At 37.7% G+C, this 14,524-nt stretch overlaps 1 protein-coding gene across 4 annotated transcripts in view; it reads right to left on the bottom strand.

The window, feature by feature from the left end:
• The window catches only part of LOC128991539 (trithorax group protein osa-like), a 105,868-nt gene that overhangs the window by 62,700 nt on the left and 28,644 nt on the right, over nt 1-14,524 (bottom strand). For all 4 annotated transcript variants that reach the window (XM_054414514.1, XM_054414515.1, XM_054414516.1 and 1 more), the window contains exons 3-4: nt 12,782-12,958; nt 12,039-12,095 (exon numbers count right to left, since the gene is read on the bottom strand). In XM_054414514.1, the coding sequence (XP_054270489.1) occupies nt 12,039-12,095; nt 12,782-12,958 (234 nt within the window). The remainder of the gene's footprint in view (nt 1-12,038; nt 12,096-12,781; nt 12,959-14,524) is intronic.

The following is a 14,524-nucleotide window of genomic DNA, read 5'->3' as shown; positions in this document are numbered from 1 at the left end:
CGTGCACGCTTATTACACTCGCCTTGATTGCCGTTCATTGGATTAAGTCTTCAAAGTCGCGTGGAATGCGATCGAATCTGTAGTCGGTTGACACAATTGTGAGCGTTGCATTCTTATAGGGATGTAATAGAGGAAACACATAATGCGTGCATTGTATTAGGCCTATTATATGAATGTAATAGAGGAAATGCACAATAGTGAGCATTGCATTCTTGTAAGAATGTAACAGAGGAAACTTTCTGTTATATTATAAAAAATTGTTGAGTAAACAATATGTAAAAAATGGAGATCTGCTAGAGAATTCGAAGATGGAGCAGGCATCCAATATATATATTGAAAGAATCAAAATTTTTAGTAATATCTGTAATTTAGATTTATTTGTCTTGTAATATTTATATGTTGAGTTCACCACGTTTAAACGTACTTTATAGACTATCTAGACTTTACACAATCTTAAGTTGCAACACGTTACAACAAAAGTAATCATCCATTGGCATAGAGTGCTGCTGCGGATAAAAGAGTTATTCCTCGAACATTGTACTGACTTTCCATGCCAGCCTGAAAGGGGAATTTATTGATAATTTTATAGAATCTCTTGTGCATTAACTGGTGGTATGAAAGTGCGTGATAAACAGAATAATCAAACCTCAGCAGTATTTCATTCAAGGAGAGGATTATTAAACTATATTTTTTTAGTTAAAACCCTACTACTGTACTACTACATGTGATCTTTATGGATAGAATGTCCTGCTTCGGAATACCCAAAGGAATGGACAACTAGACACACTCAAGGACTTCCCACCACAAATAGTATCGCCAACAGTTTTTACGTTTGATTTGGGGCAATTTTACAAAATTATCTTACTGTAATTATCTATTTAGAAGATTTACACTGGAATTGAACGGGTGATTGATAAGCGGTTGTAAAGAATGACGATAGATATTTTCTAGTTCATATTGCGGTTCTCGATCGGGGCGTGGCCCGCAGCAAGATCGTGGGGTGCAGCTTCAACCACGTGGGAAAACTCAATTTTTTAACAGCTGATTTGCCAATTACGTCAGATTTCTCATTATATTCTGGATCAGCTGGTCGTAAGATAAGAGCGCAAGGTTTCTATCACGAAGTCTGGGTTCAAACACCGTAAATCACCAATTAATTATAGCTAAAGCGCTAAAGTATAATTCGAATACCAAGTGTTCCAACTACTTAGAACACAAATGTTGACTAGTCTCTCTAAAGGCGGGTCACTTGTATTGGACAACTGGTTTTATTTCCCACCACACGAATAATCTTAATAAATTAGTCATTTCCATAGCAAACAACTGTACAAATGCAATAAAATCGCGCCACCGATGCCACACACAGACAGTTAGAGACGCCGTTGGTGATATGCGTCAAATGACAAACCAATTTAGACCACTGAAGGTCGTTTGATTGTTGACACTAACACAGACACACTGACGCTTAAACATTCAACTGTTGTTGACATCATTACAGTGTGGCCAACATTACAGCTTGTCAAGTCGTTAGGACTATCTTGCTGGATATGCTGAGGAAAACTATACACAATCATAGGGCAAATAGAACATAGTCTCTGGCGTCTGAATTGAAGAATAAGTATGTCCTTGCAAGAGTGCAAGGAGTCAAGAGGATAGACCAGCATGGATGAGTTTTTAACTTAAGATCCCAAACTAATATTTACCATTTCACTTTTCAACCAAGGACTACATAGGGCAAATAGAACATAGTCTCTGGCGTCTGAACTAGAGAAGGAGCTTAGGAAGGAGTTTCATCGTGTAGTATTCCCATATGTCCTTGCAAGAGTGCAAGGAGTGAAGAGGATAGACCAGCAGATCCCAAACTAATATTTACCATTCCACTTTTTTCAAACCGAGGACCACGCTTCGTTTCAGTGGAATCTCAACGCAGCAGTTCAGCATAGGCCTATTTGAACTAATTTCTCATCAAATCCCAAATGCTGTACGAACTCTATAGATTGTCCTTGATTGACTATCTCCATGAACTCCTAACAAGAGTTTTAAGTCTAACAAGAGCGAAGCAGATGCAAGCTGGAGAGTGAAGTGCTGTAGTTAGATTCCTGAACACGACTTAAGTGGTCAAGTAGACCATGTCTGAAGTGAACAAGACCTCATAGCGAGCAATGACACCAAAAGCCCAACTCTTAAAGTCAAGGATGTCCAGGGAGATCGAGCATAAATCAAATAAAAAGCGAACCAAACTGGCCCAAGTTCGAAAGAAGACTGCATGAAATGATTGAAGAAACGTAGGCCGTTCATTCCCAAATAAGATTTCAACGCCCAACGCGATCGGAAGCTAAAGAAAACACACTACCTAAAATATGATATCTATCTTTGCACTTTGGATCTAGATGGGAAATAGAAGAATATCAAGTCAAAGGAAGAAACCCCGAGTATGCAGCAGAATTTGACTAACGTGGGAGCAATAACTAAGTTGTATTGCAGTAAGCGATTTTTGAGCTAAAGATTTATCAACCTTTGTCTTCTCTCAACTCCTTCCATCTAAACTAAAACAAAACTGACCTTTCAAACCATTCATCACGTACAATTTTGTTCCAAATCATCTGCGACCTCAATATCACCTCACAAACTAGCTCAACCAACAAACTAGTATCCTATGATGAGGAAACTCAGTCGAATATGACTCACTAGCAATCAACAAAATGTACAACTTACAGCTAAAACTCTATCGACTTACATGTCTTCTATCACTAATACATCACCTATAAAACTAACACAACACAACCTATGTAGCCTCCAGTCAAATCAGCTGACACATCAGCTGGTCTAGTCTAGACCCCACACGTGACCGATGACTCATTCTTGACAGCTCGCTCGGCACGCGACAGGTGTTTGTGTGTGTGTGATGCAGTCTCGTCTCCATTCAGTGAGAACCTCATAAAATGTGGGTCATTGCCAGAGGGGGCGGGGTGCGGGGATATGTAAAACCCAAGAGTGTGTACAGTCTGTGACACTGGGCCGGGGTGGTAGGTACAGTCTGGTGCAACACGCCAGATTCTTGTTAACACTTCACGGATTATCACATCAAACTTTGGCGAACTTTTGAAGTCGAATACTTGTTGACTTTGTGATTTTCCATATCCGTCAGGACATCGTGCATCGCGAGAGATGTACCCGACAATTTCATCAAACAGGACTAAACCAAATATAAACACCAAATTTTGTCCAATAAAACCCATACAAAGTATATTGATATGAGGAATTAGTCCCCATAAACCGCACATATCCTTAAAATTTGAAATTAATACTTTTTGAAACATTACACGGCAAAAAAGTGGAGTGGAGTAGAGTTGTATACGGCTGAACTATAGGACTGAAGAAGTTCTAATGGCATGTTAGTTTTTCATTGGCATAAGACAGTATAATCATTAATTTTACAGTAGTTTTATTGTTTTATTTACATTAAACTGTCATTGTATGTAAGTAATTAATTGCTCTCAAAAGATAGCAAAAAGTAAGTCAAACATATTATAATACAAACACGTAATCTGACTATGATAAACCCCTATGGGGCGAATTCAAGGACTTGAGGGAACAACTCAAATATCACCAACGTTTTAAGAAAAGAAAGATCAATTACTCAAACTATTAGGCTATAAGACGACTATGAAATGGTGTATTGAAGGTCTTCAATGAACAGCATATATCAACCAAGAATGAGATGCAAATTAGAACATTTTTTATATTTTTCAAAAGTTAAATTGACAAATTGTTGCCATAATCAAATTTTGCTTAATATAACGTCCGTAGAAGCCTCTAGTATGCAGTCTCGAAGTCGGCTACAGAAAACAACTACGTCTACCTTCCCACTCATCAGATAAGGTGCATCCGCTTGAAGTGGGAGCGAGTGACCCTGCTAAAGGTTGACCAAAGGTAAAGAGACGGTATGGAAGACACTTTCCATTCAAATGTATGTCTAAATAAGCCAAATGATGAGATGAAATGTGTGTGTTCTAGAAGAATGTAGGGGTCCCGGCCACTAGTCGTAAATTCAGGGGCCATATTTATATCATCTAACTTGACATAACCTAAACAATTTAACATAACCTAACCAACCTAACTAAACTTCTATATTCGGATTAGAGCCAGAGGTGACCGGTTCTCCGTTTCTTGTTCTAAAAAGATAGTATAGGAGGGATAGGGTTTAAAATTTCAAGGATTCGGCAAATAGATCGTTAGAAGTCTTGTGCAAAGCTCTTTACAACATTGTCACCATCAATTACACTTCCATTGCGTGTTTAAGTGCGACTCAGAGCCTAAAATCAACAATGTAGTGATAACGAAAACAACCCGCAGCAGCAAACCTGCTAAGCAAATTTGCATTTGCCTGATCGGAAATTTCATAAAAGGACCAAATTTATTCGGGTTAAAATGGAAAAGAAAATCGGCCCCCGGTCTTACCAAGCCCCCTAAATGGTTCCCTATATCGGTGAATTCGCTAAAACCGACATTAAGATTGCAAGGAAGTTATCTTTGGCCGGGAGTCCAATACCGAAAACCAACTGGTTTATTACCCAACGAGCACTTTAGCCATTCTTCTATCAAACATTAAACTCATTGCATTGATTTCCGCCTTAAAATGATCCTTAAGTACTCATTTTTAAGTGTCTCAGAAAAAGCATAGTTCGTGTAAATTTGTAAAAACTGCAAATTATAGGTAGTGCTTCTAAACTTTTAGTTTTAAATACCCAAACCACAATTCCCACACACATGCCAGTAGCCGCCCTAAACTTTCTACACAGCCGTTGGCAGCGTTATACCAGTTATTAATTAGCAACACTTCATCGGTGCTGAAACTGTGTTCAATCACTTTCACCGCGGTCTTCGCTACTTCACTACTTCGCTTTCTGCGTTCCATGCGATGATGCGCCAATCAACGCGATTCCTGATTAGTTTAACTCTGCGGCGAGATTGTCAAACGAAATCTCCGTTTTGCTGGAGACTGAATCGCGATTTAGGCGATGGATCGAAATACGTGATTTCTATTGGAACTGGAAATCTGACTGCAGTTTAAGTTTCTGCAGGCATTGTGTTTCGGAGCTATGTATATATTTAATGCTATTACAAAAAAATATAACATAGCGAAAATATTTTTGGGATTTTTTTACTGGTAGCACACAAATCGATCATATTTACTGATAAGGCATAGGTTTGAGTGATTTTATAGTTCTGATACGTAAGTTCAAGAAATCAGGTAGAAGAGGGGAATCATAAATAGGGCAATGCTGGTTGTAGTTTTCAAAATTGTTTCACTCTACGATTTTAGTAAAATTTTTACCTTAGAAAGAATTCCATGAAATATAAACAAGAAAAATTGTGAAATTTTTTTGGATTTTGGATACCGACATTGGTAAAATAAAATTGTTAGGTTAGGTTAACAAGATTTTGTTATTTGAACTAATTAAAATCTAATTAATTTGGAAATCTATCGGTGTGGTCGGTATAACACGAAAGTAACGGATTTTGTACAAATAGGCTACGAAAGATGTTCCAACACAAATCCAATTTTTAAATACCACCCCTTACAAAACATTTTACATAATTACATTGCCCCCAATTGCCGACATCTACATATGGCGAGCTCGGCAGAATATAATCGGAAATAAAACAGCTCAGTGCAGTGCATTAGCGCTAAACAGCGTTAAATAAAATGCACATTTCCATGCAAACGCGTATCGGCGGAAACAAATGGGAGAATTTCGGCAGCGGCGACTATGGGGCTACGGGCGCAGCGCTGCAGCGTTGTAGCCGGTCAATACACTACAGCACCGGCGCTCCACCCAACGTAATGGCACCGGTTTTCAAAATTGGGTTTCCACGCTAATGGTGGCCACCATCAACATTTATGGGGTTCAATGGGTTCAATTAGTCCCGTTTTGACGGGTCCACGTGGACAGCTTGTAAAGACTACTACCGAGTTGCATAGTTAATTTGGGCTTTAAACAGATGATGTTATCCCACATTGCGTAACACTGTTTTGCTTAATGAACGGTGTGAATTAAATCGTTGTTTGCGAACGTGCGCTTAGAATTTTGACGTTGGTGATTTTATAACTTTCGTTGAAACACTCCCTAAGATAAATCGTCCAAATACGAGATTACAGTAAAACCAACCGAAGGTTGGACATTTTTAAGCTGGGCACATAAGGGACTTACATACTCTATCGAATTGTATGCCTAATCATCTAAAATCATGATATATCATGCATGCTCTTACGAAATTTCTTAGTATACTTATTTTGGAATATGAATTGAATGTAATTTTATCAGTCGATTTGTAAATTTTGATAGAATCTTTATGCACCTCATTTAACTAAATGAGGGGTTAAAAACCAAAGTGTGGTTCTAAATTAAGACTATAGCCTAGTAAAAGAACATAAAGATTCGAAAGTATTTAAGCTGTTAAGTCGGTCGTCATACCGTTGTACAATATATTAGTGACAGTAACATTTAAATGGAGCCACAAAAATCTCACCAAAATGCTCATCTGTGTTTTAATTTGAAGCTAGGACCAACCAACACATATTATGGACAGTGTACGGATCATTAACGCCGCTTTATCTTTTCAGAATTTAGTAAAACGTGCAGTGTAGTAAGAGAATCAGCAATGAACCACCAAATTATTTAAAACATACAAATGCACATTTTCATGGGTTTTTGCCAGATGTACCAGATTGGATTCGGAACCACCGAGTCGGAGCTTATCACAAAGAAAAATCGCTGATTATTTGGATTCGAACCCAAAATTCTTCTGAACACTAGTTCTGCACTATATCCACTACATTGAATCAACTAAAACCAATATGCGATAAATTCCCATCACGCAAATTCCATCATTTACTTTCCTTGCAAAAACTACAATGGAGAAGTATTGCTAGAAGAATGGCAATTATGATGGGAAGTGTCTGCTGTTCGTCGAATCGAAAGAAACACTAAACAAAGAGCCTCTCCCTCCCCCCTATCAAGGAAGGGTTGATTGAGTTAGAGGGAGAGAGACTTGAGAGCGATTGTCGCCTTGGTAACGACAATGCAGCATACAGCACAGCACAATGTACAGGGTGCTTCTGAACTGTCTCTACAAACATGAGATATCACTATTGTGGTCCTGGAACAACGTTTAAATGTCATTCACAGCTAATAGAGGGCGTTTGGATTGTATATTTCATTATTGCTTAAAATGTATCTTAGGGGGACTTAACCTGTTCAAGTGTTGGAAATACCTTTAATGAACTATTTTCTCATCATATTGCACTATTGTGTGTATTGCTTGATAAAATAAACGGTATCAGCAATCTGACAGATACTTTCTTCCAGGTTGACAAAACTCCTTACGGTTAGCGGTGGGAGTGACTATGATATTTTTTGGCTAGAATCACAAAAATTGCAAAAACTATTAAATTGTAATTTTTACGGGAATGGGGGTTGCACTATTTTGTTTAGGGATAACAGGGACCACAACCATTGACTATCTATATCAAAACTATAACACGAAAATTTGTATGAAAACAATACTTTCTCCTTTTACTACAGTATGTATCAGGGGGGGGGGGGTAGCAAAGAGCAACGATTTAGCATATATAGTTTATCTTTACAACTTAGTTCCGAAAAGTATTGTCATATTTTTTACTATATAATTTTTGGATGTACATATTACTTTATCGTTTAATAAAGCACTTATTCATTTAATTTAATTTCATGTATTATATTGTGTGGCCTGTGTATGGTCTTTTGAAGAATGTTAGTATACCAAAATATGTTCAGTATGCCAAGAAGAATGTAGTAGATTTTACTCTGCCAATGTAAATCTTTTCTAGATATAGATATGATTACTGGAATATTTTTACGAATAATTATTTGATAACACAGTACGCTAATCACTATTATTTTTGTAAAATCATTTGCTATTGAGCCGAAGGTAAAAAAGAGCAACTTAGAAGAAGAAAATGTACTAAGCTTATAGGCTATTTCAGAATTCAGTTGTTTTTTTTTCTAACGATTAGTCTAAAAAATAACGCCTACAACACAAATCATCAGTTATTGCTTTTGTCCGACGAAAAGTTCTTTACTTATGAATCGGAAAAATTACAATAGAACTGTACGTTTTCGTCCCTAGAAACCTTCAGAGTCATTATCGTATCAACATTATGCAATCCGACACAAAGCTCTAAACGTCAGTTGTAACAATTACACACCGATCAAACGCCCATTGATATTTCACCGACTATAAAAATACCATAAGGGAGTCCCTTCCCCCTCCCACCACCAAAACTGATAGCAGTAGAGACGTAATGTGTTTTTGATTACAGCGCCACTGGAACGGCCGACGCTTGTTTTCTATGGCCAGTTATATTTTGTAGGAACTCCCTTCCAGTTTGTAAGAAATTGCAAGTCTTTATTTAAATCGATTTAACAATGCTGATGTATATTCGTCCCAATCGTCTATGTACGAAGGTTTGGCCCAACAAGCGTTAAAAAACCTTTTTTTTATTGAAACTTCGTCATTTAATTTCTTTTAGGGGGTTACGATTTTTAGTTGTCACTTTAGGCACTTTTCTTGCATGTTGGAATCATTAAAGGTAGAAATATATGACCGAAAAGTAAAAATTAAAAACAGGTTGAATATCCAAGACATTTTAAAAATTTTAGAAGTAGGGCGTTTTTTTTTTAAGTGAAGGAGTGTGATTTTCGAAAACCCCTATGAGTGTCTTGTAGAGTATTTAATTCTTGACCATGAAAAAAAATTCTTTCAAATATTTGCTAGCTCCTACCGTTTTTGAGCTATAGCCGTTTAAAAGAAGTGTTTTTCTAAAAAAAACGAGGGGTTTAAGGGATTTGGGGGGGGGGGTTGTAATTTGAAAATGTAACTTTTTTGGATTTCCTGGGTGGTTTTGGACCAAGATGGACCTCTACAAAGAATTCCAGATCCCTAGCTATTCTAGAAGTGGGTAAACATTTGTATAACTGATCAGTGAGTCAGATATTTACACAAGCGGCTGTATATCCCGAGTATGTGCTCGGGTGGTGTGGATTCCCCCTCGTATACAAGGGGTAGTAACAAAAACGTATTCAAATCCACGTTACCGTAGTCAAAATACGATTTACCCCACGCAGTGTGGCGTGTCCCTGTTGTGACATGAATGGGGCAGCAATTTAATTTGTTTGCGCGAATTTTGGTCTACTCGAGGTTCAGTTTATTGAACAGGGACCTAACACTGACTTCATCAATACTAAATATGACGGCTGACGGTTCACACCCGTGTGGGATCTCAACAATACGATAAAAAGCTTAGAGGATTCATTGTAGGCTATATACAGGATTGTGAGTAATAGTGATAAAAACTTCTCATCGAAATACCAAATATGTATTATTAAACTTTATTTTTTATTTTACAACCAATTTTTCTTGTCTACAATTTTTTTTTATTTCCATAGTTTTCTACAACTTATATCGATTACAAATTAGGCTAATAATAAACAGTTATAGCTAATTTACTTTAGTGAAATACTATATTGGCTAATTGAAGGAGGAATTCTAAATAGTAACAACATAATATATTGTTATGATCCATTACTAAGAAAAACGTGGTTTAGCCGTTTAGGGGCTAACGCTCTACTTATATCGTGGACGGAGTGTTTATAAGCCAATTTATAGTATTAATCATCCTTTTTTTGTAGTTCCTAGCTGTGAATGACGTACGATTCAACAATAAACTCAACTAATTGTAGCAATACACATTTTTCACGTATTTATAATCCTTTCCCCAACCTGATCGTAAAAGAGGAAATCCTCACCCGGTTAATTACCATAAAATCGCGGGCACGGCCAACTATAACGGTATGTTAAACAAAGTTTTACGCCGGTAATAAATTAGACCCTCCGTTAGCTTCGTCGTTTTACGATCAAAGAATAACACGATCTACCTTCCCCTCCCCCTCCCCCAGGACGTTTGGAGGTCCGTCGCCGTGCGTTAGCGTTAGCGTCACAGAGCCCTATCAATTGCTCGGCAAAAAGAGCGGCTCCGCCCGACGGGCGAAAGCCCCAAAAACGCTTTGGGGACTCAAAAAAATAAACTGAAAACGGGGTAAGCTGCAGCCTTAGTAATAAATGAATCCCATTTGGGGGTGGCGCGACTGCGCGGTTGCTAGGCGACGGTGACGTCAGCGCTCGATACGGCGGGGGCGGGAACTATTCCCCCCACCACCGCTAAGCCGCTTCCCCCACCACCGCATCAAACGCGAGGCGACCGCGGCCCGCCTGTACAGAGCTATTAATTAATTTAAGATTTCATTAACAGTTCAAAAAGGAGCTGTTTCAATGGAAATAAATCTCCGTCTCCGGTTGCGAGCCCTTAGCGATGAATTTGGGACAAATAGTAGAGGGTTGTATTGCTGTGTAGAGGGGACTTAAAGTAGGAGAGTTCCTCTTAATTCTTACGAAATACTGTATTCATTTTTAATGAAACGTGTATACTTAATAATATTATTATCGTCGGATGTTTGTATTTTCTATCAACACAGAAGATTAAGGCCAATAAAGACATTGATGCAGCTTCATATTTTTATCAAAAATCTTCTCAGAAGAAAACGTACAATTTGTATTATTTATACAAGGTTAACAATTGCAATATCTATAAAGCCTCATAATCTAGCCTACCATTTTCTTTCTGTTGATCACCATGAAGAAACCATAAAGATAAGGCCTGATAACTATGCATCACTTGCTGTTTACAGTTTAGTATGCACCAGAAGCACAACTAACTGATAACTTCCATTATCTTATCTCACCTAAACAGACAATAGCACAAGATCGTCATTGGCTGATGCAGTGATTCACTCAAGTTTGCCAGTCCGTCTGTCTACTCAACCATTTCCTTATCTATTTTATAGGAATTTAACGGTCCTGTTTAAATCTCTTATCAGGAGGTTATAAATAGTCCGTATGATAACTTTTGAAGGGAGGTTGATTTGACCTATCTAAAATTGGATCTTATTCTCAAATATAAAACTACAGTGGAAATACTTCAATGTTACACAGCTTGAATTGCAATATTTAGATTTTTTGTAGATGTTAACTTTTTTAGGGGAAAATAGACCAGACACTTCATAGCCCTATTATTACAGTCCGAAATCCAATGTTACCTAAATGGTAGTGAGAGGAAATAAATTTACCCAGCACCAACCCTTATATTATACCCTATTTTTTTTTTTTTTTGTCATTAAGATTCTCATTAGAAGTACTATTTCTGCTTCTTCTTATGCAGTTCAAAAATTTCATTAGCCTACAAACAATTGTAATAGTTTCATTTAATACTGGAAATCCGATTGAAGAATATTCTTAAAGAGTTCAACTTCTTCATCATTACTGTGCAGGCTAATCTCTTAGAATTTGCCTAAAAAATGATTTCCGAAACAAGCCTTTTTGATAGTTATGAGTGATTTGTAGTTATGCAACACATACGAAAACAATCATGACTTTTGCTACATAACAGCTTAGGCTACACAATTTTACAAAATATTTCTTTTAGCACACCTTTATAGCATGTGTAATATTGGATGTTCAAGATAAATTTAAACTAGAAAAAAATACTCTTTTTCACAAAATATCTGCCTGAATTATGATTTACAGTATGAATTCTGATTTAATCTATGTAACTCTGATATTTAAACTTAAAACATCTGTAATATCTACGTTCACTGCGGTAACCACGGTAAAAAATATAAAATACTAATTTTAAAAAAATCGGATAGCAATAAAGTATTTAAGTAATTACTGAATTATCTAAACAATTCGATCCCGAACATTTAGGCACCATAGTCTAAGAATATTCAAGGAAACAGACGACATACTTTCGTAGCAGTTTAGAAACTCAACCCCAGAGGCCAAATTTAGGCATCCAAACTCTGACTAGCCGGACCGTGACTAAGCTTACAGGAATTCCCACCAAATCCCATAATCCCCATAGACAAAACTGTACTCACTGCTGGCTCAGGGGCTGTCGGTGTAGAAGAGGGTGCTGGTCTATTGGTAGAGTAGTTCTGTAACAGAAGGAAGCATTAAAAATACTGCATTATTTGGTAATGTTACATCTTACATATAAGATAATGTTTGTTTTGCAATAGAAAGAAAAATAGCTTAGGTAAAGTTAATTATTTTAACCACAGAGGATTCTACCAAGTTAACAAAACAACTCTAAGCCACAATTCAACTATACAAAACACATGTCTTCTAATTATGAACTAAAAGCATCTATCAACATAGGTACCAGTACCGTAGTGACTTGTTCTCTTCTTAATCTCAAGCAAGTCTTGAAATAAAATGTTAAATTTTCTCTTGGTCACGGTCCAACTAAGGTGCACTTTACTAATCCAAATCATATGAAATCATATCATACCAAATCATACTATAGTCCTCGCCACCCTAAGTTGAGGCAGCCCAAGGCCGCACGGCGTATATTTAGTGCGGCCTTTGGCTGCCTCAACTTAGGGTGGCGAGGACTAACTCACTCATTCTCAAGGGGGTATAGGTGAAATTACTCGCTCTGACTTGTGTCTGGCCCTTTCTATGGACTTAGTTGTCATGTTCCCCTTAGTCTATCAATTTAGGAAGAATTCTATAAACAGGTTGATGTTATAGATGACCATCGACTTTCACAAAAAAGTGCTGTTTGTTGAATTTGAAAACCCATAATTTTTAATACTAGAAACAACTCTCGGGTACATACCTGTGGAGGCTGCTGATGATGAGGGGAAGGAGGACGCTGAGGGCTGGGCTGTGGTGGGGGCACTGTATGTGGGGAAGGAGACGGGGGCTGGGGCCCCGCTGGACTCTGACCATTGGGACTGGGGGCCCCTGCTGCCGCAGGACCAGGCCCACTGCCAGAGTAAGGGGCAGATCCCATCTGCAACAACACATAACATTTATCATCTTGCGTTGCATTTAAATAGGTAAGTTAAAAAGTTGTTCTTCATCAGCTAAGTAACTAATGAAAATCACGAATAGTAGGTCTAATTTGTCTACCAACAACTATCAACAGGTCTTTAAAGTCACAACTTTGACTACACAGTTTAGTGGTTGTAGTGCACACTTGGTAATCAGGTTGCTGACCCAATCCTAAAACAAGTCAACTTATGCATGAACAGCTGATCTTAGTTAGCAAGGAAGCTATCTTATCCATTCAACATTTCTTAAAAATATTGATAAAAGTAGATCACATTCCAAAAAATACTAAGAGAATTTTAGAATTAAAATCAACTAGTTAAATTCAATAGCGTCTTCTATGTCACACCATTTGACTGCAGAGCAGTCCAGTAGTGGCCCATGTTCTTTGCTCAAATGTTCTTCAGTCTTATACAAAACCGGCTAGAACTGACCACATATACTGTAGATGGGAACTGAGGTAGACAAAGTATTTTAAGTCCACGATTCAACATCTGTCCTTAAAAATACCCCCACCCTTGTTTCGCAATGTCCACACAAATATATGTAAAATAGACGGATAAGTTTTGTCCTACTGCATCATCCAATTTATTTATATTCTTTAACCAACACCCAATTGAAAAAAATGACCCCAATTCTATCACCCAAACAAAAGCCAAACTCACACCACAACGCACCCTCCTTAAAAACCCACTAACCTATTGAGAGCAGCATACCGACACCGACACAAGGAAGGAGCGAGCGAGACAGAAGACAGAAGTAATAGCCAGAAAAGGAAGGTCGCCGTGCATTATCGTGTCCGGGGGGAGAGGTGAGGGGGAGGGGGACACGTGAGCTGTATCAATAAACCGAGTCAGCTGATATGTAAACAAAAACAAATGACTGAAGAGGCGTTGACCTTTCAAGGTCGTCTATATATAGAGCAAGACACCTTCCTAGCAGTGGCCCAATTATATCAGCGAGGCCATTACCGTTTGACGGCTTTACAATTGCCGCTGTTATCGTTGCACGTTTCATGGCTTGTGTTGACGTTTATGATTTGGCGTGATGGACGTTTTTAACATTCGTTCTTCTACGACTCGTTTCATATTTTATTTACAGTACCAGTTACAGGTTATGTTTATCTGATATACAGATTTTCGAAATGTGGTCATACAGTATAATAAATGTGTACTATTTTGATTTATAATTAAAACTAACTAATTTAAATCGGCATTTTAGAAATCTTTTGAATGTCGATAGCATTAGACGTTCCAATCACAAGTTGGTTAGTTTACCGACAAAATATATAAACGTCACAAAAACTCCCAACAGTGTGCCGTTAAGGACTTTTATTCAAGAGAAGTGACAATCAGCGCGAGAACCGTAGCTTATTCTTTGGTCTTGGTGGCGACTATTGACCAAACAATAACATATTATGTCATCGATAGAATGCGGAAGTAATCGACCAAACAATCGTCAATGTAATTAGAAAGCATTCGAATACGAACTCGGCAGCTAGCAAACAAAGTAAAAGTCTACTTAGCTC

The sequence above is a fragment of the Macrosteles quadrilineatus genome, unplaced genomic scaffold (assembly GCF_028750875.1).
Source record: "Macrosteles quadrilineatus isolate MER2022 unplaced genomic scaffold, UCM_ALF_1.0 Scaffold_4__1_contigs__length_99947679, whole genome shotgun sequence".
NCBI classification, from domain to species: domain Eukaryota; kingdom Metazoa; phylum Arthropoda; class Insecta; order Hemiptera; family Cicadellidae; genus Macrosteles; species Macrosteles quadrilineatus.
The sequence above is the reverse complement of the archived record's forward strand: the minus strand, read 5'-3'. Positions and strand labels throughout refer to the sequence as shown.